The sequence below is a fragment of the Astyanax mexicanus genome, chromosome 16 (assembly GCF_023375975.1).
Source record: "Astyanax mexicanus isolate ESR-SI-001 chromosome 16, AstMex3_surface, whole genome shotgun sequence".
Taxonomy (NCBI): domain Eukaryota; kingdom Metazoa; phylum Chordata; class Actinopteri; order Characiformes; family Acestrorhamphidae; genus Astyanax; species Astyanax mexicanus.
The window spans coordinates 31,953,858-31,981,504 of record NC_064423.1 but is presented as its reverse complement, the minus strand read 5'-3'; the positions used below and the strand labels follow the sequence as shown (position 1 = coordinate 31,981,504).

Here is a 27,647-nt window from a genome sequence, read left to right as displayed (position 1 = left end):
ACTTCCAATTCTCTGCAGCGGCCGTCAAGCCTGTCAGACACTAAGAGAAGATACTGTGAGCTCCTGCACCTGTATAAAAAGAGTTCACCTTAAACCCACAGCCAACCACATCATACACCTACTGTTCCACCTACAGACACCTGACAGACCCGCTGCACCTGGAACATTCAGATCTCTTGCGCTCATCTACAGGATGTTCTTTCTTATACCAGGGATATCAATAAAAAAAAAAACGTTTGTCCTTATTTATATCAGTATTGGTCAACAAACACAGTGTAAAGCATACCTAGTTCTTTAAAAAAGTCAGTTATTAATAACATTAAAACTAACCATAGTATTTGTTACATTACCACAGTCAACTTATCATAATAGTGTTCCTTCAAGGATTCTTTAAACCCCCAATCATATGAACATCAATAGCATAGAATTGGGTTGTGTATTACAGCTTTGGCACATACAGGTGCATCTCAAAAAAAAAAAAAAATATATCATTAAAAACTACTTTTATTCAAAATTCAGTTCAAAATATGTAACTTATATAAATATGTATTACACAAAAACTGATCTATGTTTAGCGTTTATTTCTTTTATTGTTGATGATTATGGGTTATAGCCAATAAAACCTCAAAAATCAGTAAACCATAGAAAATTTGAATATTATATAAGATTAATTGTCTTGCTTATTTCTCTCTCCCTCTTGTTGCACTTACTGTATTCATCACTTCAAATACAATACAAATTAAAAAGCATATACACAGCAAATTAAAAGACCTCTTCAAAATGATCTGATTCTCTGAATTCTCTATTTATAGGTATATGTTTCAGTAAAATAAACATTGTTTTTTATTCTATTAACTAATGATAACATTTTCTTAAATAGTTGTAATTTACAGCATGTATATGCAGAAAATGAGAAATGGTCAAAATGACAGAAAAGATGCAGTGCTTTTAGACCTCAAGACTGTTAAAACTACAGGTGGGAATCACAAGATATCTCAAAATAAGATATTTTTCTGATAAATTACCCACAATACCAATGATGTTACAAAACTCAATGTATCACAAGGCAATTCTTAACAACACTTTTACAGCATTTATGTTACTGAAGAGGATAAAATACTCATAAAAAAGCAAATAACAGGAATTGTGACAGGAGACAACAAGATTAAAATGACACAAATATAGCAATATCGAAATATTGTTCCACCCCTAATGAAGACTTCTTCCCTGTAGCCTGTTTGTCCCTCACATTGTGTGCTGATGTCATGCACACATATCATGTTCTGACACTGTGGCTTATAATTTTTGGGCCCTTGTATTTGCACTGAATAAATATATATAATTATGAAAACAAAAATTTTAAAATATTGTTTTTTTTTTTTTTTGTCCTTTCTGTAACTGAGGGCCTGGAAGGATACATCAGCTGCGTCCTTCAAATGGCTCTGAATGTCACCTAGAATTTCTAGCTGTATATGAAAGATTTGCTCACACTGAAACAGACTTTGATGATGTAGCAGCCAAGAAATGCAGCTTCTCTCACCTTGAACACTCGTGCGCCTTGTGCACGCCCTTCAACAACTTAATTAAAGTGCACTTCCAAGAGGGACTTAGGGCTTAGGGCTCAGTGTGAGGATTGGGACAAGGCCGAAGACAGCACAATCACACTTCCATCATCAGCTCAGTAAGAGGGCCTTCACAGCCTGGCTTCTCTCATCAGTCTGATGAGCAGAAAACCAGTCTATGAAATCAGTGAACCCACTAAATGACGGAATGACCCTGTGATGGACTAATAGGCCACCAAATAAACACTCCTCATCGCTTCATCGTTTCCATGCTACTGCTCCTGAGAAGGGCATTTCCTCCCCGCTGTTTCCCCATCAGAGCCACATCAGTGCCGATTCCTCGCAGGCTGCCACGAAGGTTGATCACATTAGGTGGCTGACATTTTGCCTGTAGCTAATGGGGCTATTAAAAGAACACAGTCCGTCTCGCTGGCTTGCCGTTAAACTGCAAAATGGGATGAAGGGGAGGGGTGGGGGGGGGGTCAAAAAAAGAGAAACAGCTGCATTGACACCCCCTCCTCGGCTGGAGACGGGAAGAAGAAAAAGAGGGCTTCCTCTCTCTCTTCCTCTCTGTCTCTCTTTCTAAACAGATGTTCTGCCATACGCCTCAAACTGCCAGACAGCGTGCACTTGCTTCTGCAGTTCAAACCCTATCAGGGTCAAACACAAAGCACAAATCACTATCTACACTAGCTCATTATAAGAATACTGTACATTTATTGCACATACTGTACATTTCTGCCCTCAATACTTAACACAAATGATTTAAAATGCTTAATTCTTTTGATTATCCATTTATAAAAGACTACACAGACATTATAGTGTTCAAGCTTAATCAATTTATATTTTCATTTGCATGCAATTGTCCACCCTGTTATGATGAGCTGCACAACAGGGTGGACATTCATTCATTTATTGCCAAGTCTGCTTAATTTATTCAGATTCCGGGATGCCGGAAGCAATCCCACCAGCCATCAGGCAGAAGGCAGGATACACTCTGGACAGGCCACCAATCAATCGCAGGACAGGGTGGACAATTTTGATAAAAACATCGGGCGCAGAGTGGTCCAGCGGTCTAAAGCGCTGCAGGGTTCAAACCCCTGCTTTTTTGCGTTTTGCCATCAAGCTGCCGGCGCTCAGAGGGAGCAAAATTGGCCCTGCTTCCTTTAAAACTATACAGCAGGTCTCAAGGCCTCTTTAAGGAGTCTGTTGCATGTTTTGTTCATTTTGCACTTAATCTGAATCTGTATGTTGGACTGAGAAACTGAGTTTTTGGTTTCAATTCTTAAATATTTTAGGAATTTAAAAATACTGTACCTCAACTTCATGCATTGTTAATGTATGAGTAAGAAATGTATTAATAAAAATAAATTCAAGTAATACATTTTGTATAAGTCAATTTGTACATTTATAATTTGTTAAGGTGAATATGTAAATTGAGCTTGATTTCATTTAGTTAGACTAACTTAATATTTAAAGGTGAATATGTTAATTAAACTTGATTTCATTGAGTTAGACTGACTTAATATTTAAAGGTGAATATGTTAATTAAACTTGATTTCATTGAGTTAGACTGACTTAATATTTAAAGGTGAATATGTTAATTAAACTTGATTTCATTGAGTTAGACTGACTTAATATTTAAAGGTGAATATGTAAATTGAGCTTGATTTCTTTGAGTTGGACTGACTTGATATTAAGTTGTATGAGTCTAATACAAATGAGTTGGTGTAACAAAATATTTTTAGTTGAACTTACTTAAAAATTCATCAAGTTGAATTTACTTAAAAAAATTGGTGCAAAACGTTGCCTTGATTTTTTTAAGAAAATCCAACACATGATTTTTTTCAGTGCTCTGGGAGCTGATGTATCAGAACTGAGCCGCTGCGCTTTCCTTCGAGCGCGCTGGCTGCTCAGCAATGCTACATCAGCAGCAGCTCAAAAAGGGAGAAAATGGGAAAATTATTTTACAAAAAAAACAACAAAAAAAACATGATTAATCAGGCAGTTTTGGTCGGAGGTCATGAAATGGCTATCCAACATCCTCAGTTTCAGCCTCCCACTCTCTTCTTCTGTAGCCCTGCTTGGTAACTTGTCCTCTTTATCAACCTCAAAATATCTGCAAACATTTAACTTCATCTCTTTAACAGTGGCTAACAAATCTGAACAAAATGATCAATAAAGCTCTGGTACAATTTATTAACTGAACACTCAAATCTGGAAATACTTACATAATAACATAATATAATATCAATCATTACAAAAACATCTGATCCATATTCTGGACATTTATTCAAAGTTGATCCTTCCACTTATCTATTAGTTTATATATATTTACTCTCTCTCTTCCTTCAACATTCCTGCTCAGTAATTAATATTACAATAACACCCCTGTCTGTTGTCTTGGCTTCTTGTATGTTGTTAAATTGTCTGTCTTGTAACTGCCTGTTTCTCCCCATACTGTTACATATTTGTAAACCTGTATGTGTTAAAAAAAAGATGAAAAAAAACATGATTAATTTAGAGTTGCAAACCTTCTAAACTGTTCATGGACACCTTTTGTGTCATTTTCTAAAATAATATTAACGACCTTGATATTTTACCATGACAGGGTGGACAGTTCGAGCTGTACCTCAGCTAAAAGTGGAGACAATACAATTAATATTAGGTGATTTCATTTTTATGTTTATTACTGAACATGTTGGAGAAGTGTTATTAGTCCCTTCATGCATTTCCAAGTATAATAAAAAATAGTGTGTAGGTTATGATGTCACTGATGCGATAGGTTACTTCTTTAAAGGGGATGTGGACAGGGACAGGGTGGACAGGGAATTGTTGTGACACATTTTAATAGCTTGATATTTTTATGAAAATCGTTAAATTAATAAAATAATGGAAATGCATGAATTTCATAGAGATATTTCCACTGAAATTTGCTATCTGTTTCCCTATCCTACCCATTCATTCATGTTTGTCAGTCGACCTGTCGTGACTTAATTTCCACATAGCGACTCCAGGAGAACTATCGCAAGTTGCTGTGTGTATAAACACAGTTTTTTTTTTTTTATAAACTATTTGTGCACTTTTAAAGTTCTCAGTGCCTTAGTGTTTTAAATGTCAGGGACCTCCGAATTCTACTATTGAAGTGTGGAGCTACTTTGAACTTGTTCATGATGTAAAAATAGTGATTTATTTGCATGGGCAATGCTATGCCCCTATCTGTAGCATTGTAAGCCTGTTGAAAGCATCGGCTAAAAGAGCTGTATTTCAGAATGCTGAGGGAGAATAGAAGTGGGCTTTTGGAGTAATTTTTACACAGGATTTCTCCTTTAACTTAACTAGGCAGCACTACAAACAACAAAGAAAGCTGTATAAAATGTATAAAATGTAGTATAAGTTGAAGGTTAACAGTAATCTACATTTGTAATAATGTGTTTACTAATAATGTGTAAACTAAAAAATAAGAGACGCCTTAAAAATGATGCGTTTCTTTGATTTAACCAAATTGAAACCTCTGGAATCAAGAGGAAGATGGATGATCATAAGCCATTAAACCAAACTGAACTGCTTAAATTTTTGCACCAGGAGTGGCATAAAGTTATCCAAAAGCAGTGTGTAAGACTGGTGGAGGAGAATATTCCAAGATGCATGAAAACTGTGATAAAAAAACAGGGTTGTTCCACCAAATATTGATCTTAAAACTTTATGAATATGATCTTGTTTTCTTTGCATTATTTGAGGTCTGAAAGCTCTGCATCTTTTTTGTTATTTTAGCCATTTCTCATTTTCTGCAAATAAATGCTCTAAATGACAATATATTTATTTGGAATTTGGGAGAAATGTTATACATAGTTTATAGAATAAAACAACAATGCTCATTTTACTTAAACATATACCTATAAATAGCAAAATCAGGAAAACTGATTCAGTGACTATTAAATTTTTTTTCCAGAGCTATATATAGGAAACACAAAAGCCATGTTATATTGATATTAACTCTCCTGCACTGACTGCACACGGCTCTGTGCTAACACACAGCAGACTCTGTCACCTTTAGAGTTTCAGCTCTGTGCTGAGAGAAGGACGTTTTGGACATTTACTGCTTTCCAGAGCTGCTGTGTGAAAAGTGTGTCAAATGACCAAAGGCATCAACAAAGCCTGGGGCCTGTAAATACCCCACTGATTTTAATCCTAGATGAAAACGGTCAAACACAGTCAGAACAGGTTCTGTCCATGTAGGTGCAGCACCCACGGCACTATGGACACTTTGGGTACTGACCCACTCACTCTGAAGCCTCTGGACGCAGGGATAGGGGTGATTTCTATTTCAATGTCATTCATAGATATACAGTGTTTAACTCATACCTAACTCAAGACCACAGCACCACCTATGGGCAGCATCTCAAACTGAAAACCATTACTAAGCTGATACTCTATGATTCTCCATACATACTCAGACGCCATCATGTCCTTGTAGTGAGCAGTTTTTAAAGTTTATGTACTTTATATAGGTGCACTCACTGCTGCTGTATTTAGATTATTTTATTCATATTAAGAAGCTCCTTCTGGAAAAGCTGGAACAGCTTTACATTATCAATACGATTTAAAAGGGTTAAAGTCAAAGACTGAAATCATGTTCTCTAATGAGAATCTGTCTTACCAAAAAGGGTATTTGAGAGAGGGAAATGTTTGAATTTGTCCAAGATTTATGGAGTTTCTGTTTGTTCAGATTAATATCCTAAATGTACTTCAGTCAGCATGCATAATTTGCTGAAATTTATGTAAACACCAGGGCATTTTAAATAAGATAGTCACAGACAAAATTGATATGTGCTTTAAACACCAGGCACACAAATAAACTTTGCAATCATTTTTTGAGCCTCTAAAAATGAATAAAATCTGTATTAGAAGACATTATTAATCTTCAGTTGACTATGTTCCCTTTTCTGGATTTGTTTGGTCAACCTGATGATACATTTTGATAACCAGCTAAAACAGGTTTTTATTCTGTTGGTTTTTATAGCTTTTTACAGGCCTCATTACTAAATTTGTGTTATTCTGAAACTAAATATGGTTCTCTCACTGAAATTATCTTAAAAATCATGAGACCATGCATTCTCTTATCGTCTCTTATCATCTCGTGTACTCGTGTGTGTACAGTAAACCTCTCTAACTTCATACTCCATGCATTTTTTGCAAACATGATTTCCTGTACAAAGATGAATTTTACTCTTTACACTTGATAAAATAATCTTAAATAGCTAGGAGAAATATTTTTTCTATTTATTTACTGAAAAAAGTGAGCCCTAAGTTGTCTTTCCACGTATCTGTTTTGCTGTAAACCTGGATTGTACCTGCTCAACAAGTGAAACCTGAGTAAAATTTGGTTTAAAAAAAAAATGTGTTTTTAGTATTTGTTTGTGTAATTATAGAAAATATGTGGTTACATCTGCACTGGATCAGTTTGACCCTCAAATATTTTATTGACCTGCAGATGTATATTATACCTGTTTGGTAAAGTAGAACATAGCAGAAAGTGGTGAGATGAAATGTATTATAAACTCTCATTAAAAGTTGTTTGTGTAAATTTAGGGATTTAGGTGGGCTTATTAATGGTTTCCCAACAAACCCTGGATAAACAAAAACCTGTAGACTTGGTCAATCCAGGCTAGTTTTCCAGACATATTCTTAAGTCTAGCTGTGGATAATGTCCTTACTGTCACACAAAAACCTTGCATCTCCAAAATGTTAATTTTAAATTAGAAAAAAACGTCTTTGCTTTCAGTGGAGGTCAATGTAAAAAGATTTTGTGTCACGAAATTCTGCATTTCTATAGCAATAGCATTTCTACTGGTCCATTTATCATGACATTCACCATACAAATAACATCTGCCAGATTATAATGCTACATTTCATCTGAACATAGATGTCTGAACTTCTGGGCAACTCCCAGCTTCAACATCTAAAGTAAATGGGTTACATACATAAGTATGCATATAAAAAGTGGAAAATAGCATTTTTTTTGTGATTAGGCCTAATTGTGATTAGGCTTAATTCAGCATATTACCCCAAAATGTATGTGAAGACAAGCATAAAGAAATAACAGGCAGTATCATTTTTGTGAAGTTTTAAATTAATTTAATTTGCACATTAGAAAACAAACTCAAAATAAATCGAAGTATCTATTTCTGTACTGTACACTGCATCTACTGCACGTCAACCCAGTGAGAAAATAAGTGATAAAACTGTATTTCTACCCCCCCACCCCTTCAAACAAACCAAAACACCACACAAAAGATTTTCAGCATCTCAGCTACTGGAATATAACGACACACAATTCTACTCTTTCTTTCCCACCCTGATACTGCAGTAAACATTGATTATGTAAATTGCGTAAACAAACAGAAAATAAAACAAAGCAGAAACCCTCCATTCCCAAATTGAGGTGCTCCAAAAAAGGAGAGAAAGACAGAGAGAAGGTTAAAAAAGAGCCTCAGTCATCTCGTTCCGGGCTTTTGCTTCCGCCTGGACTTCGAGAGGGAGAACGACTGGAAGAAGAGAAAGGAAAAAAAAAACAGTTAATCACTCTTTCCCCTGAGCTCAGCCTTACTATGAAGTAACTACACAAAACAACCAATCCAGCCCAACACCAATCCACCAACAATCAATGCCAAACTCAGCGCAACATCGAGTGATGAGGAAAAAACCTACCTTTGTTTTTGAGGTGAAGCTCTAGTTTTGGAACGGCTGAGATTAAAACAAAAAGTTCCTTCAGTTTCTGCCCTTGATTATTCACCCCCCCCCCCCCCCCCCCTACCAAAGCAAACGCCTCCATGGTGCAGTCACATGCAAAAAGGAATGCACAGCATGCAGTATGTGTTGTGGAAATGGTGGGAAACGATATTGCGAGTTTAATATAAAGTTGATAAGCAGATGCTGATAGATCAGAATGGAAAAACAAAAAAAAATATGCAGATCGCTGCTAAAGGGCCAATATGACTATAAATACAATCTACTAATATGCTAATATGACTATATAAGCACACCTAGAAAAAAAAACTGTGTGAAAACACTGTTGGGTATCCTAATATCCATACTAAAACACAGTTAAACAAAGAAAAAAAAAATACTGACATATTTGGCTTTCTCACTGGTGGTTTTTTTTATTAATTATTTTGTCTAACCACTGATTTCTATAAAGCCGATCAAATAACTTTTAGGATAAATACAAATAACACTCATCCAAACAATGTTTAATTTACATCTCTGGCAGCAGAGAAATCATAAGTCCCTAAACTATGGTTCTACATCAAAACTGTTTAATAACAAACAAAAAAATATAACATGAACATTTGACTCTAGGCTTATCATGACCAAATGATTTGGCACATATTTGTACACTGATTCCAATTCTCCCTTCAATAATCTGTGTTCTAATCATACCCTGTAAATGCAAAAAGCTTGTTTTTATTTATTTACTTTATAAACATACAGATTGCCTTGGGTCAATTTATGTGCTCTAATTCATTCATTTGTACACCCAGGACTAATTAGATGAAGAGGTACTAACACCATTTAAGACATGAAAAAACAAAGTAGGATTTCACACATTGGGACAGGGTTTCTTTAAGGCAAAAAAAAAAAAAAGACAAATGTCTGAGTAGCTACGCAACTCATCTTTCTTAAACTCTCTTTTTTTTAGCCCATGATTAATTCCCTGGAGTGTAATTAACTAAAAGCAGACAGACTTTCCTTTTTACTCCTGTCTCCAAACACTGTGAAGGATTTGTTTTATGACGATCACATGCATGTTTTCTCTTCTTTTAATGAATGCTTGCCCAAAACCCAACTACAAACAAATGAAAAATAGCTACAGGACTAACAAGGTGAAAGTAAAAGAGTGTAGGTGCATGTGTGCATTTACCTCCGAGTTGCTGAACCAGACCTAGATCTCCCAACTGAGCCTGACCTAAAAACCAAATAAAGGGAACTTAATAAGATCTCACACACAGGGTGATAATATGTACAGTAAATCATATTACTGAGGATAGCATGGACAGTGTATTTTACCTGCTCCTTGGATGAGAAGCAGAGCGAGAGTGGGATCTGGATCTTGATCTTAAAAAGCAATAGGAGAACATGAGATAATTCATGTATGACAATACCTGAAATGCACTTTAATGCGTCAGAAGGTGATGCTGAAGCTGCAGAATTTTAATTAGGGCTTTATATAGTCTAGTCCTGGCTTGCTGAGAGTTATAACCCAAGCCCCATTTCTTCTTTAATGCTGCCCCTTTGTTATCTTTTGGGTGATCCACAATTTACAGCAGAAGAAAACTAGAGCTGAGCAATATGGCACAAATCTGTAGCACATATTTTAACTCCCATCAACATTTGATACTATTAATCTATTATACAAATGTCCTAAAGCAAAATTTATGATTAAAAAAATATATGGTTCATTCTGCCAACTAATAAGCTACACTACATGACACAGTTACCCATCCAGGTATTAAGCCTACACAGCATTTTGAGTGGAAATGTTCCATTGAAAGGAAAATATAGTCTACAACTAGGTTTAAATTCTGTCCGGGACAGTGTCCCAATACTTCTGTCCATATAGTGCAATTCTTCTAGTCTACACTATTACAAGTGAACTTTTCTGCTCAGGCCTAGATAAATATTGCAACTGACCTGGACCTCCTGGGAGAACCAGACCTGGACCTCCGGGGCGAGCCAGAGCGAGAGCGTCGGGGAGAGAAAGACCTCGACCTAAAACACACACACACACACACAAACATAGAATTACGCTGAATTAAACGTAAGAATGAGTCAATAACATTAGAGATTATGTCCAGATCAGATACAGGCATTTTAATTAAATCTGGTATTGAAAGTTCCAATCTAGTTCCAACCTGCAAAGGTGTCAAAAGTATTCATATTCATTAATCAGGTAGAAGTACAGATATTAGGGTTTAAAAATACTTTTGTAGAAGCTGAAGTATTAACTTAAGCTTTTCATTCAAGTAAAAGTATAAAAGTAAAAGTAAAGTAAGGGGAAAAAATGCCATTTTACTTGTTAAAAAATTAAGAATGTATAAAATGAAACTGTAACTGTAAGACCTTGAATACAGAATCTATTTCTATGTACGTTTAAATGCACTACATAATATATTAATGCACTCACCTCCTGCCCCTGCTTCGGCTGCGTGAGCGAGAGCGAGAATACCTCCTCCCGCAAGAGCGTGAATGAGAGCGAGATCTGCCCACGGCCAAATGGAATGGCAGAAAGACGAAAGCATGGATGGAAGGAGGGGAGGAAAAAAATAACTTTAGTGCAAGAATTGCATATAAAGGTAATTAGACATATTTACTGATTATTTATGGTTTCTGTTTCTGAATCTGTCCCTACACCTCCTACTACATCAGCTTACATTCTGCCCTGTCTGTCTAATGTCTAATCAGCACATTAACTACATTAAAACAACACAGTACTTCACTTTAGCACTACATTATTTGCAACAATTCACTATCCATAGGATCTCTCTCTGCATAAAGGTTCATCTCAATCTTAAGCAAAACTAGACTTTAAATAGCGCTAACTACATTACTCACTACACTTTTGACTGATTTCAGACAGAAGAATTAAAATAAAAAGAGACACATTAATTGGTACTTAAAATAAACCTTGCAAGTTTGCAGGTCGACCCTCTTTGGAACCGCGGTCTAGCAGATCTAGGCGGTCTAGAAGTATCTATCATCAGCCGACCTCTGCATCTAGTCGTTTTCTTCGCTTTCTAACGATGACCGCACTGACAGCCAAATCGCTTGATTGAGACTTGATAGAAGTCTGCGAGGTCGCTTTTTCTAGACGGGACCGTGGTCTGGGCGAGGTCTCGATGCTCTCTTTAGCAAACGCGTGGGCCCAAATTCATAGCCAAATTGACACAGATTGGCGATCACTCAGGTTTGGGGTGGGGGTAGGAGGACACACACTTTAATGCCCCTGTATGAAACATTTAGTTGCAGGCAGAAGTGGCAGGAGCCTTAGAGGGGTCTGGCTGTTCATGCCCTGGTCAAAGCAGGTGACCGTAAGAGTGGAATTTTGCTAGATGCCTCATGAAATGGTAAAGGGTCGTGACAGTCTGAATCAAACGATGAAACCTGAAAGGTTTTACCAGGTGAATCATTAAATAAAATCGCAAACAACATTTGAGCAATATTTCAAAATATTGAAAAATCTAAATTAAACACATAAGAGAGAGAAAAAAGAGAGACAGAGAAATACAGAAACATATAAACACTCCTGTGCAATGCTCTACTCAAAACACAAATGCAGTTAAAACAAGTCTAATCAGATTATTTGAAACAGTACAAGTGTTATACATAAACAGATACAAATTCAAGAATGTATATAAATGCTGGTATGTCTGGCCACTCTTACCTGCTTCGCCAGCGGCGGCTGTAGCGGTGACAGTCGTATGCGTAGTGCCCCTTCTCACCGCACTCGTAGCAGCGGTCATTTGGGTCAAAGGGGCGGCGGGTGGGCGGGCGGTCGTAACGCGAACGGCGCGGCATCCCTGTTGATAATTCTACTCGCACTTGGGTTCCACAAATCACTCTGAAATAAACAAATAAAGGAGGGAAGAGAAAAGAAGGGAAAACAGTGTGGAAAACTGTTAAAGTTTTTTAAACTGATAAATCACAATTCCAGCTGGATTAGATTCATCAAAGAAGGTTATTTAACGTATCTGTTGGGATATGATTGGTCTAAAGGTATAGTACAAAGCATTATCACAGACCACATTAACAGATAAGACAAAACGTCATGGCTTGGGTATTCAGTCAACTACAAAACGCACATTACAGGATTATTAGATTACCAGGAAACTGAATTCAAATCACAGATACCTTCCAGGTAAAACTAATCCAGATCAAACACACCTTTAGATTGCAGATACGAATCACAACTTGCTCGGTTTTACCCAGGTCTCATACCTGCGCGTATCCTATTCAAATACAGTTTTAATAATAAATACAGGTTTTAATAGTCATCAGTCCCTGTACCATAGTAAAATACATAAAATATTTCCAAAGAGCAAATTACCAACCCTAACCATTTGCAAACACACAAAAAAAAGGAAGAACCCTCTGAACACTTCTGACTGATGAAGCGTGATGTGGAAGACTCCTCTGCTGTCATAGCAACAGTGGAGGAGGTGGGATGTTGGTGTGTCCGCCCACTTACTTGCCATCGAGGCCACGGACAGCATCCTCTGCATCTCTGGGATCTTCAAACTCCACAAAGGCGAACCCTGGAGGGTTTCTAGCAATCCACACAGTTCTCAACGGCCCGTAATAACCAAACGCCCGCTCTAGCTCTCCTTTCCCTGCACCAGTGCCCAGGTTACCCACATAAACTTTAGTCTCTGTAAAAGGAGAGGAACAAATATGCCACTGGGGTTCAGCAACTCCTACAGCTTATTAAATTGTTCAAATGCTGATATTGCAGAAGATTGTGACCCAGACCAAACTTATGTCAATGCAGATAAGTTTTTGTGGGATTTTTTTTATTTTATTCAATCCAAACTAAAGTAGTCATGAAATGTGGGACACAATAAATGCTCAGCAAATACAGCTTAAAATATGTTGTAACATCTATCATTCATCAACTACTTCTTACAACTGTGAATAAAAACTGACCTATATAGTACATATAGTATTGTACAGAATTCTTTGATTTCGAACTCTTTTTGGAGAATTATAGAACAATTTGTATTGTAAAGGTTCCATATAAATGGAACTTTTGTCTACAAAAGAAGAAGAAAGTTTCACCCATGTAAGTAACCATTTAAGCATAAACTGGATCCACATAGAGCCACTGAACACTGTATGACAGATGTCCTGGGCAGTGATGCTGCAACTTTGATTAAAACATCCAGTCTCATTTATAAATTTCCACATTTATTTTTGATTAACAACATAAATTTATTCCATGACAAGACTTTAAATCTGCCTTGGCAAATGCTCCTCTTGTGTATTCTCAGCTAATGATGCGGATTTCTCATGTGCTCCTAAATGTAAAATTGGTCAACAAGACTGATGCTGCAAGCTGCAAACGTCAAGTTGGGTCCATTGCACATAATCTGATGTACATAAGTTATATGATGTAGTCTCTGTAGTTACTGTAGACCTCAACTAAAGTCACAAGCATGATTTTAGTCCCAGGCTCTTTTTTGTGTGGAAAGTTACGTTTTATATTACCGTTCAAAATGAATAAATGAAATGTGGTTTCAGAACAATGCAAATAGATGAAACTAATTTAACAGGTATTAAAGAAGATAAAACTTTCAAAGCTGTATTTCAGATTTAGATTAAAGTAGCTTTTATTCATAGGTAAATAGAATGTACAAACTATATACTTTCAACTATTTAATTACACCTCATTTTTTAAACACGACCACATGTCTTATAAACTTGGTTCTTATTTAGAGTCATTAAAGGGATGTAAGGTTAATAGAAATGTTCAAAGGGTCTGTGCGTTTGCATGGGATAACAATAATGGAATGGCATCAGTAATTTGCTCTTTGAATAAAAGTTTAACAGATGATACAAATATAAATACAAAATCAATTGTTTGTGGAACTGGAACCCAGCACTAGATACAGGTCACTAACTTACCTTTTAGACTAACCTTGGTTAAACCAATAGAGATTTACTAAATTGAGGGAATGACTTAGTAGGCTGAGGGAGTGTAGGAATTTAGATCGAATGAACAATTTATTTAATTAAGGGGAATGACTTAGTAGGCTGAGGGAGTGTAGGAATTTAAATCGAATGAACGATTTATTTAATTGAGGGAATGACTTAGTAGGCTGAGGGAGTGTAGGAATTTAAATCGAATGAATGATTTATTTCATTGAGGGAATGACTTAGTAGGCTGAGGGAGTGTAGGAATTTAAATCGAATGAACGATTTATTAAATTAAGGGAATGATTGTAATGGTTGAAGAAACAGAACTTATTTTTTGTGACTAATGCTACATTATTTAATAAAAATCTTTCTTATGTAGGAACCGTTTATTAAACTGAGGGAACACCATAACCTACATAGTGAACGATTTGTTAGCTAACTAATTACATTTACTCAACAGATTTTATATTTAGCATTAGGCTTGTTGTAGGTAAGTTACACTGACAGCTATCCACTAAAGGCTCTTAGCTATGGGAGCTAAGCTAGCCAATTTCGTGACACACTATCCAAACATTAGTTAGGTTAGGGTTTATTAAAGGCTCTCACGCTGAGAAAAATATCTAGCTAGTAAGCTCTAGCTTACCACATTTAATACGCAGCTTTATCTATTAACTAACATTATATTGTTAGCAGTTAGTTAGCTTACCTTAACAACATTAGCCACTTCCAGCTAGCCAGTGTAGCTAATCTATTTAGCTAACAAACGTTGCAAATACTGACTGCAGACACTTAATTAACGATAACTGTATTTCGAATTTCCCGCAATTCATAGTATAACCCAATAACTTTGAGGGAAATGTTTCCTTTTTTGATGTATCCCAACAAAAACAAGCGAAACTGATATTAGCTAAAGGCTAATAAGCTAGGCTTATCCCAGCAACCCAACAACTGACAGGAGCGCGCGCCATTACTACAGGATCTGCACCCAGAGGTCTCGACCGCAACGTCGTTCAGTATTAATCAGGAAAATATAAGAAATTAAAGCCCATTTACCGCCATTAATCGATTATTAGTGACTCACCTCCTGCGTGCCGACTGTATCTTGACATCGCACACTCAGCTGCGCTCAATAAACCCGAACCGAGCGTCACAGACTGAAGTAGGAGCGCCTGTGATGTGGCACTTGTAGTTTTTTGCGTGGTGTAATACGTGGGTTAAATAGCATAGAAAAACTACAAATCCCAGAGTAGTATGTTTTTAGAACAGTAAATGTTTTGAAGCAATGTATATAAAGAGTGTATAGTTAGTAAAAAGAAAACAGTTTTAGATTTATTTCTCAGGTTTAGTGAACTGGAAAAATCTGCTTTTATCTACCTACAGTGCAAAGTGTGACTTAATCGTTTTAACCTTTAGTATGCCTGTGACTGTTTAACTGTTTTCTTTTAACAGTTTCTTTTATCGTTTCTCTTATCATTTTTTGTCTTTTAACTTGTATTGTTCTTATTTTTTATATATGTTTTAATTCTTATGATCTTAGTTCATATTTTTGTATTTACTTTCACTACTATCATTCTTACTTTTTTGTCTATTTTAAATGTATATATGTATAAATACGTAAATAAACGTATTTATTAAAAAAACAATTATTTTTATTTTATCCTTATTAATTCTATTTCCTTTATTTGTTTTGAGTCCCTTTTGAACTGTAAATGATCGCTAGCTCGTCAAAATTTAAAACGGAACCAGAATTGCTAGAGTGTGTTGAGTAGTAGGATCGCCCGAAATGTGACACACGGAATGTAGTTTTCGTAAGCTGCTATTTAATAGACTAAACGGAGTATAAAACTACAAATCCCAGCGTTTTCACTTTCCAGAACAGTTCACGGGTTCAAAGCAGTGCAGTGTTTCCGCTTGGTTTAAATGTGATAAGAAGTAAGTGAAGACTGTATTTATACCTGTTTAATGTCGTAATTTTGATAAAACTCCACTTCTTTATTTGTAGCTATAAATCCGCTGTGTGTTTCAGGTAACTGGGGCGATGGGTGACTGGTGTAGGGTGATGCCTCAGGACTGGAATAAGTATGTGAACCACGAGGTGAGAGTGAGCGCGCAGGATAAACAGCAGTATGAAGGCTGGGTGTTTACAGTGGATCCTGTGTCTGCAAGGTATGAGTGAGTGTATGCAGTGTAAACGCAAAGCCTAACTACGGAGCCCCTAAGGTGACATCATGTAAAGAAAATGGGTGGCCACGCATTTTTTTTTAACATGATTTCACCTTAGGAGCTCCTACCTAACATCACGTAACCACGTTTTAAACAGTGTATTCGGTTACCTATTCTAGGTAACTTATGTGTGTTCAAAGAAAACATAACCCAACATAATTAAAGTTGTTTAAGTTATGGATTCGGGCTTAAGTTATAATTTTGGGTTCATTACTTCACATACAGCTCCTGAAAAATGAAAGAGACAACTTAATATTATCAGTGTATTTGATATTACTTTGTATAGGTATATGTTTGAGTAAAATGATGAACACTGTTGTTTTATTCTTTATTCTATTGACAACATTTCTCCCAAATTCCAAATAAAAAATATTGTATAATAAATATTGAATGAAAACCCAAAAATCAGTGTCTCAGAAAAATAGAATATTATATAAGACCAACTGGTACTGTTGTCAGTGTGGGCAGTGTGCCAAGTCCTGCTGGAAAATGAAATCTGCATCTTCATAAAAGTTGTCAGCAGAGGGAAGCATGAAGTGATGTAAGATTTTGTGGGAAAAAACTGCACTGACGTTAGACTTGATAATAAAACACAGTGGATCAACACCAGCAGATGACATGTTTCTTCAAACTGTCACTGATCATCAGTAAATTTTACATTTCATTTGTAAATCAAGGGAGCAGAGTCTGGAGGGAGAGTGGAGAGACACACAGTCCAAGCTGCTTGAGGTCTAGTGTGAAGTTTCTATAATCAGTGGTTTGGATATGGAGGACCAAAACTGTCAAAATTGAAAATAAATAAATACCTATGTAAGTCACTCAATAAAGGTAATATGGAGATTAAAACAATAAAGAATAATTATAATTAATATAAAAATAAATACATATACATAAAAATACATTTTCGTTATGAGTTTCTTTGTTAACATTTTTTTTTATCTTTGGATAAATTTGTTTATTTATTTACATAAATATTTATTTCTGCATTAATTTATTTAACAATGTATTTATTTTTGCATTCAGGCAGTTTTGGCCCTCCATATTAGAAGAGCAATGTCATCCTCTTGTGTTGGTCCACTGTGTTGTATCAAGGTTTGAACTGAATTACTGAAATGAGGGATATCATTTCAATGATATCCTATTTTTTTAGATGTATTTGGGCACTATTATTATTTTTTTCCCCTCAAAATATAAAGTTTAGGTTCAGTTAATCATCTGATACTGTGATTATCAATTACCAGGCCTAATTATTTTTTTTTAAATGAGTCTGGCTCTGACTTCCTATTAGTGGTTGCTGCTTGTTCTAACAATATATATTGCTCTTATTTAAATGTTTAATGTAAATAGCACTCTTTCTCATCTTCTGTTTCCGCTAGTGTGGTCCTGGTGGCCTTCCAGGAGTCAGGAGGAGCCAGTGTGAGGGTGGTGTTGGGCCATGCTGTGAGGGAGGTGCAGGTCCTCAGGGAGGCAGATGGAGATACGGAGAAGAAGCTGAGGTCTCTCCTCACTCCTGCAGGCTGCCAGGTTTTCAGTGATGTGGAGCTGAAGGAGCGTAAGGAGAGGCTGCACGGCTGGCTGGAGAAAAACCTCATTCCCGTTACAGATGAGGGTGACGTTCTGCGGGTGGCCAACGTGCTCACCATCAGCGCCCCCTACGGAGCGGGGCAGTGCACCAGCAGCAATGAAATCATTCTGGCTAGAGTGCAGAGCCTTGTGGAAAGCTGCCCTCAACAAAAGAACCAACAGTGAGCTGCAGGTCTAAGCACTCTGAGATCTTCTATCCTCTCTGTGAGAGCAGTGCTTTTCTAACCCTGTATTAAGGGGAGTTAAGAGTTAAATCCACTGGTCTGTGTTTATACTTGTTTAGTACATTTACACACATGCACAGGATACAGGCTGTTTTCTTATGTGATGGATATGTTTTTGAATACAGTAATATATCTAGACTGGTATCACAATATTTCCCTTTTCTCAGGTTTAATAAGTGGAAACAAAACATTGTACATTTGGTTTGAGACATTGTAAATTCTGATTATGCCCACAATACATGAATATATAAAGTTTATTACCACAGAATGAGTGAAGTTATTGTTAAAACATTAGCACAGTTGTCTCCCATCACTGAGGTCTTGGGTTCATGTCCCTATCTGGATAGGGTTTCCATGTTCTCCCTGTGTCAGTGCAGGTTCCTCCCAAAGTCCAAAAACACAGAGATCGGGACAATTGGATTCTGTAAACTGCATGTATGACTCTGTTCTGGGTCATTGCTTCACTTAGTGCCCAACATGGAAGGTTGTTTCCAGTTGAGAGTATGCTGTGTATAATTGGTTGCAGCTTGTGTGCGAGTGCTGTGTATAAATAATTGAGTGTATTTCATGATTGTAAAGTGTCCTTGCATGTCTAGAAAGGTGCTATGGAAGTGTATCATCATCATAATAGCCATTAGGACAACAGATTTGTGTCAGTTTGGCACTAACCAGTAAAAAAGACTTTACATTTCTCAAAGTTTCACTTTAACAGTCTTCGTCTTTGTAAAAAGTATTTTTTGGAGCATTTCATCTGGTCCATTCTTCAAAAACTTAATCAGAAAAATGTTAAATTTACATGGTTAAAAAAGCATTGTGTATGTAAACTGCATGCTGATAGAGGTTGCCTTACATCCTAAACAGTTTGAGCATTATGCACATTCTCTGAAAGTGGTTTTGGCATTGTTTACTGTGTATTTCTTTGCATTTTCTTTTTTTCTGTTTCCATTGTACATAATTTGGTAAGTTGAGAAAATTAAAACATGCTGATTAGTTTTAAAAAGAAAAATAGTTTAACAACATTCAAATAAATGTTTGTAGCATAATGAATGCTATGTCTATGTCTCTGTATCTTTGTAAGATCGAATGTGTGGACGTTGGATGATTCTAGCCTTGAATGAGGCAATAGTACAAGTGGGTGCATCCCAATTGTGTACTAATTACGAACTTATTTTGGGATTTGATCATAGAAATAGTAGGAAAACTCAAATGGTCGATTTTTGAGTGTAGTTACGATGGACGTTATCCCACAATGCAATGTGAAACTGAAAGGGAGGAGCTACTCAGGCAGCTGCAATGCCAACTGACAAATGTTTGCACAGCAGCACCACTTATTAACTCATCTTGCACTAACAGGAAATGATATGTTAATATTTTGTGTACTAACCTGTTAAACCTGCACTATTTAAATAGCCATTGGATAAAACCAGTTATAAATGAGGGAATGGAAATTCTCAGAACATCTGTTACAGATGAAGTTGTGCCCTTCAAGTTCACTAACACAAGTTATAGTTTTGGTTGTTGGATTGGCATTTTAATCTCTTGTGGAGCTTCAAACATGTGTTGTTCAAACATTGTGTTCTTCTCGATTCCTTTAACAGTGGAACTTGCAGTTTTTCTTTTGAATCCTGTACATGCAGCTTGCCATTGGCTACCAGAGCCCTGAGAGAGCACAGTTGGTTTTGCTCTCTCTGGATGTGTAGATGGCACGCTCTCCCCACATTACTCCAGAGGGTGATGTCGATCAGCACAAGGCGTCTGTGAGCTGATGTCTCAGAATCGAGTCGCTGCACTTTCCTCCAAACGTGCTGTGATGCATCAGCAGCAGTTAGAAAAGAGCCGATGGCTGACTTCACATGTATCGGAGGAGGCATGTGCTAGTCTTCATCCTCCTGGTGTTGGGGCATCACTAGTGATGGGGGGAGTCCTAATGAGTGGGTTTGGTAATTGGCCTTGTACATTGGGGAAAAATGGTATAAAAGTTTGAAATAAAATTTGGAGACTATATTTATGTAGGGTGCATGGCAAAAAGAAAATGTAAACCCTTTTTACATGTATTAACGCAGCACATGTGAGGGGACTGTGACTGAGAAACTCAAGAATTCAAAGTCTCTGAAGCAGGTTAAAGACAATGCACAGCATACAGTGGTATAAACACTTTTATTCCCTTGTTTTAAGAAGGCAATCGTTTTTCTTTTTTCTTCTTCTTTACATACTTATTGGCAAAACAGAAATGATTCAGAAAATAAACGTTCTAACACATAAAGGACAATCACTTTTTTCTGTGTGTTTCTTGAATGCTTGAAAGTACCTCTTTGGTGTGGGAGGGTACCTTTGACTCGTGGTACTCTTAAGACTACTGGCACACAAACCGCTCCCCTTCAGTTTAGCGTGAAGCTAAAAACAAAGCCCAGAACGCAGCTCTCGGCTCATGCCTGCATCAATCTCAGTCCCTTTTTTACTTTAAAACGTAAATGAGGTGTGACGAACCCAAAGGCTGGTGGAGGAGGAGGAGGAGGAGGAGGAGTCCTATTGGTTGTCCAGCACTGTGTTGGCCTCAGGAGTCCACTCCCATTGGCATGGACAGGTGTACAGTCTTTATTCTGTCCCGGTTAGTGCCAAGTTGCTTTTTTTTTTCCCTCTCCTTGCGGAGAAACACCAAGCCGTGTTGAATTTTTATTTATTTATTTCTTTTTTTCTTTTTTCACGAAGTTGCTGTGGAGCTGGTTCAAACCTGTCTAGAGTCTTTTTGTTATCCAGCATGTTTTTTTGTTGTTTTTTTGTTACTGTTACATGATTTGTGTGTGTGTGTGTTTAAGTGTGTAAATCTGGTCCTGGCTTAAACTGTGCAGGGGAGGGAAGGCCAAGTACTACTCAGGGACAAGTACTGCTGAAAAGAGGTGACATATAAAAACAAACAAACTGAAATGAAATAAACAAACGAACAACATACAATGACAAACACACACCAACAGCTACATGAAAGACAAAGGAAGAAAAAAAAAACAAACGAACAAAAACAATACAGAGACAGCCCTCAAGAGGGCGACGTAATCTCAACATAGTTTGCACTTTATGAAAACACAATCATCTCTGAATGGTTTAAGGGCACATTTTTTTTGTTTTGTCTTTGTTTTTCCTCGTTTTTGTCCTAAAGGTCCGTCCAACACTGCACAACACAATCCTCCACAACAGTCTTCTGTTATTCGTAATCATCCCAGAGTTCTCTGCCGCAGTCTGTAGTGTTACCTCTCCCAGCCCTTCCGCTCCGCCCTTTAGGAAGGGTTGGCGTTCTCCAGAAGCGGCGGGCCGTCCCGGTGCATGGAAGGGTGTGCCGGCTCCCTTTTGTAGGTTTTGGGGGGCAGCTTGGGGATGGCTGTCTGCGACGTGCTCTGGCGGGGAGGCAGAGGGGGACCCGCCGCCCCCTGTAGCGGCTCGCAGTCCAGGGGCAGCAGGGGTGGCGAGGGCAAGTGCTTGCGGGGCCCCAGCGGGGAGGGCGTCTGGGGCAGAGGCAGGGGCGGGGGAAAGGTGGAGGCGGGGAAGAAGTGGCTCTGCTCGCTGCGCCGGCCCTGCGGCGGAGGCTGCAGCAGCAGCGGGGAGCTGGAGAAAACGTCCGGCGTCCGGACAGGCTCCCGCGGGGGTAACGTGGGCGGGCTGTCCGGAGGCTCTGATACTGAAGTGCGGTCGGTGAGGGAGTAGCGTGGAGAGTAGACCTTGCCTGTGGGCTGCCTGGGGGGGATGGCAGGAGGACTGTCCAAGTGCTTTGACATCATCTAAAAGGAAGAGAGATAAAAGCAGAGGGTTGAGAGAGAATCTGAATGTGAAAGCTTGACTGCAGTGCAGCTTTTGAAACATCAGAACTAACTGTAATTGAATGCAGTAGTCGATAATGTGTACTAGTTCTAATATTCTTTTTGAATTCTCTGTGGATCTTTAAATGTATTAATGCTGTGAAGAACATCAGTAACCACTAGCATTGTGTATTTAGTGCATTTTAATAAATAACTTTAAAACAATTATTATGAATTATGGACGTGTTCAGAGCCCTGAGTTGTCTGGCGTCTGACTACAGCGAGTGCAAATGGAAAATTTAAATCAGGTGTGTGTGGAAAATTTCTATTGACATGACGGCAATGAAGAGCAAGTGGTGAATCTGCTAAAGGTGTGTAAAAGCACTGTTGGACAGTTGTAGGATAGATGTGTGTGCAAAAGCCTTACAGACTACTGACTTGACAGACCAGGCAAACAAAGAAAAAACTTGTATAACTGTCATTTAAAAATTATATTTAAAAAAATGGGTTAGCTATATGCCATTTTGGCTTTTTTTTTTTTTTATAATAAACTACTAGGCCCACACTGTAGTGTGAACCTGTAGTGTAAGTTTTGTATACCTGTGAATTACACCCAATTTAAAAAGCTTTAATCTGATCCTTAACCTGGGAATCACAAAATAACTGCAGTGGAGGCCAGCATGCACAATATAAAGAATAACATGATCAGAGTAGGTGGCTTCTGCTTGCTTACACCTACAGAGAACAACTTGTCACACATAAGCATGTGAATAAAAAAAAATTCTAAGTAAAAAAAAACACTACTGAGACACACTTCTTTATATCCAAATTTACAGTTAATTTGCATAATTTAAAAGTACAAGCATATATATGTGCAGTGTGCGTAAATATTGGCACATTAATGTGTTATGTTTTTATAATGGTAAATTCAAGGAAAATAAGAACTGTAAAAAACTAATTGTAGAAATTTCCATTTTAACCATGTAGAGCCAAATGTCAAATATATGGTAAATAAAAATTAACCTTCTTTGATTCCTGGTGAATTATTACAAACAAGGTTGATAGTACTTGATTATCAAATGTGATATTTTTTTGTCTAGTTTTAGAGAGTTGTAGACTTATAGTCCAGTAATTAATTGATAAAAATGTGTCTCATTTCACCAGTGGTGCCTAATATTTTCTTACAGTCTGTATTTTTAGAGCAGGGCTCAGCAGAAGGACCTACCTTTGAGGGTGAGGATTCAGCTGGGGCAGATTCGGGTCGGCGGCGGGGAGGGACGGGTGGGGGTATGGGGGCGTCCTCTGCACTCCGGTGGAAACTCACCATGGAGGACACTGACGACGACCCTGAGAATAAAGACATTAAAGATGTTACATTACAAAACCTGACCAGCATTTTATGACACCAGGGCATTAAAGAAAGATTGAGACTGAGACGGACAAACAGCCGATCACATGACCATCACACTTCACCTCCACCCTGCCGTTCATTTACACAGTGAGCTTTAGTCAGTGAAGCCCAGAAAGCTGCGGTCACTGAGGCCCTGAACAAGTGGGAGAAAGGTTTGGACACACAAACACCTGCGTGCAGAAAGGACAGGGTGGTGTGGACATGCACTGTGGGTGGAGGTCAGAGCCCTCGACGCAAACGAATGAAAAATGTTGAACATGACTTGAATATACAGTTTTTAAATGTGTTTATATCTATTCATAAGTCTGGCTTATGATGAAATGTCTGTGATGGAAGTGTGAGAGTGAGCAGATGGGAGAGGGCAAGAGAGGTGATAGATGGTGGAAGACAAAAAGGAGGAGAAAGAGGGCTTATACTAACGTGGGCCGTGAGGCAGTGAAACCGGGGCAAAAATGGTGTCGCTGTCTGGCAGCAAAAAGAGAAGAAAAGAGAGACACCCTGAGAGCGGGCCAACCAAGCCTCGGACGCAGACAGAGTCCGAATCAAGCAAAGCAAACCTGGGATACATTAACCTCAATCAAATAGGAAAAGCAACAAAACAATAAAACAATAGGAAAAGAAATGCAAATACATGCTTGCATATACACACACATTATTCCATCCCTCCACCAATCAGAAGCTCAGCATCCTGGTAGTCATATGCTGGTTAAATGTTAGGAAAAGATGGGTTAGTAAATGGGTTAGTTGACATTAGTATTAATATTAGTAGTAGTTAAAAACAATCCATGGAGCACCACAGGGTCATCTCTCAGAGCTGCAGAGAGCAGAGATGCTAAACTTTATATGTACATCAAAGGAGAGCTTTCAAAACATGCTTATATTCAGATTATTAGATGCAGAGACCCGTGTGCAGGAGCTTGTGTGTGTAGAAGCATCTTATTTAGCAACTAAAAATCAAATATACACATGAAGGAGCTGGAAATGGAAAACGTACTTAAAATAATTGGTTTCTAAACTGTTGCTAAGTAGCTGTTATAAGGGGCTAGGTGCTAAATGTTTTGCTAGGTGGCTGCTATGGTGTCACTAAGTGGCTGCTAAGTGGTTGCTAAATAGTTACATTACATTACATTACATTACATTACATTTGGCAGACGCTTTTGTCCAAAGCGACTTACAATATTGAAGTGCAAATAATAGAAGAAGTACAAAAATAATAGAAGTTAAAAATAAAGCATCTATAGATAGGGCCTTAAGGAGGTCAGAGGGAAATAATGGGATAGAGGAGTAGAGAAGAGGAAGAAGGAAATGAGGTTAGAAGTAGTTAGTTTGTTAGAGGTGTAAGGAGAGTAAGTGCTCTTTGAAGAGCTCTGTCTTCAGGAGTCTCTTAAAGATAGCGAGAGATTCTCCTGATCTGGTAGTGGAAGGTAGTTTGTTCCACCATTGGGGAACTCTGTATGAGAACAGTCTGGATTGCTTTGTGTGAGTGTTTGGTAAAGCGAGGCGACGTTCATTGGAGGAGCGCAGCGGCCGGGAGGTAGCGTAAGCCTTCAGGAGCGAGTGCAGGTAGGAAGGAGCCTGTACTGTCATCACCTTGTAGGCGATTGTAAGCGCTTTAAATTTGATGCGAGCAGCAACCGGTAGCCAGTGGAGCTCAATGAGCAGCGGAGTGACATGTGCCCGTTTTGTTTGGTTGAAGACCAAACGTGCTGCTGCATTCTGAATCATCTGTAGTGGTTTTACTACACAGGCCGGGAGGCCAGTTAGTACGGCATTGCAGTAGTCGAGGCGTGAGATTACCACAGCTTGTACCAGGAGTTGGGTGGCCTGTTGCGTCAGAAACGGTTGAATTTTTCCGATGTTGTAAAGCGCAAAGCGGCAGGATCGAGCAACTGATGGCTGGTATGGTGTCACTAAGTGGCTGCTAAGTGGTTGCTAAATAGTGCTATGATTTTGCTAGGTGGCTGCTATGGCTTTGCTAGGTGGCTGCTAAATAGTGGTGGCTGCTATGGCTTTGCTAGGTGGCTGCTATGATATTACTAAATGGCTGCTAAGTGGTTGCTAAATAGTGCTATGATTTTGCTAGGTAGCTGCCATGGCTTTTCTAGGTGGCTGCTATGGTATTACTAAATGGCTGCTAAGTGGTTGCTAAATAGTGCTATGATTTTGCTAGATGGTTGGTATGGTGTCACTAAGTGGCTGCTAAGTGGTTGCTAAATAGTGCTATGATTTTGCTAGATGGTTGGTATGGTGTCACTAAGTGGCTGCTAAGTGGTTGCTAAATAGTGCTATGATTTTGCTAGGTGGCTGCTATGATATTACTAAATGGCTGCTAAGTGGTTGCTAAGTAGTGCTATGATTTTGCTAGATGGCTGGTATGGTGTACCAGGTGGCTGCTATGGTGTCCTAGGTGGCTGCTAAGTTGTTTCTAAGATTTTGAGATTTTAAGTGGATACTATGCTAGATGATAGTTGTAGTGTTGCAGTGGCGGCACAGTGGTTAAAGCACAGGTTATTGATGATTGTTGATGGTTTGATTCCCGGGTTTGATAGGATGCCTACCGCTCTGGGCATGTGTGCTCTGTGCCCACTGTGTGTGTGTTTGTGTGTGTTTACTGCATGAATAAGGAAGTCAAATCCCATCCATGTACAACACAAATCTTGATTGTGGTTGTATTGTTGTCTTTGTAGCTAGAGCTAACTTCCCAGAACTTGAAGTGCATTTGTACACATCTCATAGCTGTTTTTATAGAGGCACAGCTTCACACTAATGTCAATGTAAAGGCGTTTAAAAGGCAGTTTGACAGTTGATTAAATAATCATGAACATATTCTGCTTGCATGTAAAAATACAAACTTCTGTGAATTTAACACACATATATATTAAACAATGTAATCATAATAAGCCTCCAGAAAAAGACCTGCAATATAAAAACATATTTCAGACATGCATACAGTATATATGTAAATACATACTAGAGTGGAAGGGGCTTGAGGGGCCTTGTGGAGAGTCGAAGACGCTGCAGATATCAGTGGAGCTGGAGGCTGCAGATGCGGGTGGGGGTGTGAGGGGCGTTCGGGGTGAGTTTGGGGCCGACGCTGCGCTGCTCTCCGTCTCACTGTCTGGAATTCGGCTGTAGCTGATCTTCCGGGGTTCGTTCTGGAGAGGGGTGGGATGGCGCATCGTGCCCGGGCGACTGGAGGATGGTCGGACACCTGGGGATTTCAGTGGGTAGCTGTACCTCTTCGCCTGCAGGTGGAGGGGAATGAAATGCAGAGAGCTGTTAGACTGACTTGTGTTTGGTAAGTACAAAGTCCTTATAGACAAGTCAGTTTATTCTGTGGCCGGCCATCTTTGCAACTTGACTGGACAGTTACTTCCAGTCATCATCTAGTATCCTATCTGTTTGAATAGGGAGACACTAAAATGCTGGAAACCAAAGGCCAGATTACCTATTCAAAAACATTTTTTTTTCCCCAAAAAAACCCTCATGCACGGTTTTGAACAAGATTTTTTTGGCTTGCTATGGCTACTGCGCCTGCACAGATCTACACAGCAAGGAGCAGGGGTGCACAAATCCAACCATAGAGGACCAGTCTGCAGTAATGTTTGGTAGAAGAGTTGTGCACCCATTTTAAGGAATATGGATAAAATTAAAGAAAACAAACATGAGGCTTTATCTGTATCCCCATTTACCACTGAGCATAAATGAGCCCTCATTTAACAATATTCTGTGTGTAACTTGAAATTGTTAGAATTTAGACTTTATTCAGAATTTATTACACAGATCCCAGATGAATTTGTCAGTCCAAAAAAAAAAAAAAACTATACTGAACAGCTTAAATAGGTAAGGCTTTATACAACAGTTGTCTCTTAAACAGATTTCATAACGTATAACTCCTTATACAATTGAACCTTATAACCTCTCAGTTAAAATAAATGTAATATTAAAGAAAATAAACAATTACATTTTGCATGGATCTCTGTAATCACTTTAAGTTGCCTCATGTATACAGATCTGCTATATTATTTTCTCAAGCCTGACTAAGAAAAAATCACCATATTCCATTTAATATTAATCAGTCATTTACTGTCCCTGACTCCTCAATCTCTGATATCAGTCAACTAGACATGACCAGTCTATCCAAACCCTACAGATCACGTAG

The 27,647-nt window shown here is 38.2% G+C and overlaps 3 protein-coding genes across 5 annotated transcripts in view; 1 reads left to right on the top strand and 2 right to left on the bottom strand.

The window, feature by feature from the left end:
• Nucleotides 1–7,674: 7,674 nt before the first annotated feature.
• LOC103037410 (serine/arginine-rich splicing factor 7) lies at nucleotides 7,675–15,436 on the bottom strand. 2 transcript variants are annotated; one of them, XM_007231789.4, is made up of 9 exons: nucleotides 15,337–15,436; nucleotides 12,811–12,991; nucleotides 12,007–12,183; nucleotides 10,750–10,824; nucleotides 10,257–10,334; nucleotides 9,633–9,680; nucleotides 9,487–9,531; nucleotides 8,274–8,309; nucleotides 7,675–8,110 (listed from the first exon to the last, which is right to left on the bottom strand). In XM_007231789.4, exons 1-9 carry the CDS (start codon nucleotides 15,362–15,364, stop codon nucleotides 8,056–8,058), a joined length of 723 nt encoding a protein of 240 aa, XP_007231851.2. In that variant the 5' UTR covers nucleotides 15,365–15,436; the 3' UTR covers nucleotides 7,675–8,055. The 2 variants fall into 2 exon arrangements, with proteins under 2 accessions (XP_007231851.2, XP_007231852.2); XM_007231790.4 differs by lacking the exon at nucleotides 8,274–8,309.
• A 648-nt stretch (nucleotides 15,437–16,084) lies between these two features.
• On the top strand, nucleotides 16,085–21,293 carry gemin6 (gem (nuclear organelle) associated protein 6). The gene is made up of 3 exons (XM_007231788.4): nucleotides 16,085–16,187; nucleotides 16,282–16,421; nucleotides 17,855–21,293. The coding sequence occupies exons 2-3, from the start codon at nucleotides 16,294–16,296 to the stop codon at nucleotides 18,225–18,227; spliced, it is 501 nt and encodes a 166-aa protein (XP_007231850.2). The 5' UTR covers nucleotides 16,085–16,187; nucleotides 16,282–16,293; the 3' UTR covers nucleotides 18,228–21,293.
• Nucleotides 20,425–27,647, bottom strand: part of sos1 (son of sevenless homolog 1 (Drosophila)) — a 72,453-nt gene continuing 65,230 nt past the window's right edge. Inside the window, exons 21-24 of one of the 2 annotated variants that reach the window (XM_022669970.2) lie at nucleotides 26,457–26,730; nucleotides 23,906–23,950; nucleotides 23,300–23,421; nucleotides 20,425–22,056 (exon numbers count right to left, since the gene is read on the bottom strand). In XM_022669970.2, coding sequence (XP_022525691.1) covers nucleotides 21,559–22,056; nucleotides 23,300–23,421; nucleotides 23,906–23,950; nucleotides 26,457–26,730 — 939 coding nt within the window. In that variant the 3' untranslated portion in view covers nucleotides 20,425–21,558. The remainder of the gene's footprint in view (nucleotides 22,057–23,299; nucleotides 23,422–23,905; nucleotides 23,951–26,456; nucleotides 26,731–27,647) is intronic. The other variant, XM_022669971.2, reaches the window with a different exon arrangement.

What these genes read in the sequence shown, in the direction of transcription:
- LOC103037410 (XM_007231789.4), bottom strand. Translation starts at nt 15,364, where the DNA reads ATGTCAAGATACAGTCGGCACGCAGGAG. An exon ending in GTCCGTGGCCTCGATGGCAA is followed by an intron (nt 12,184 to 12,810) that starts GTAAGTGGGCGG and finishes TGTTTATTTCAG; the next exon opens with AGTGATTTGTGGAACCCAAG. An exon ending in GGTTCTCCCAGGAGGTCCAG is followed by an intron (nt 9,681 to 10,256) that starts GTCAGTTGCAAT and finishes TTGCTTTTTAAG; the next exon opens with ATCAAGATCCAGATCCCACT.
- gemin6 (XM_007231788.4), top strand. Translation starts at nt 16,294, where the DNA reads ATGGGTGACTGGTGTAGGGTGATGCCTCAGGACTGGAATAAGTATGTG. An exon ending in GTGGATCCTGTGTCTGCAAG is followed by an intron (nt 16,422 to 17,854) that starts GTATGAGTGAGT and finishes TGTTTCCGCTAG; the next exon opens with TGTGGTCCTGGTGGCCTTCC.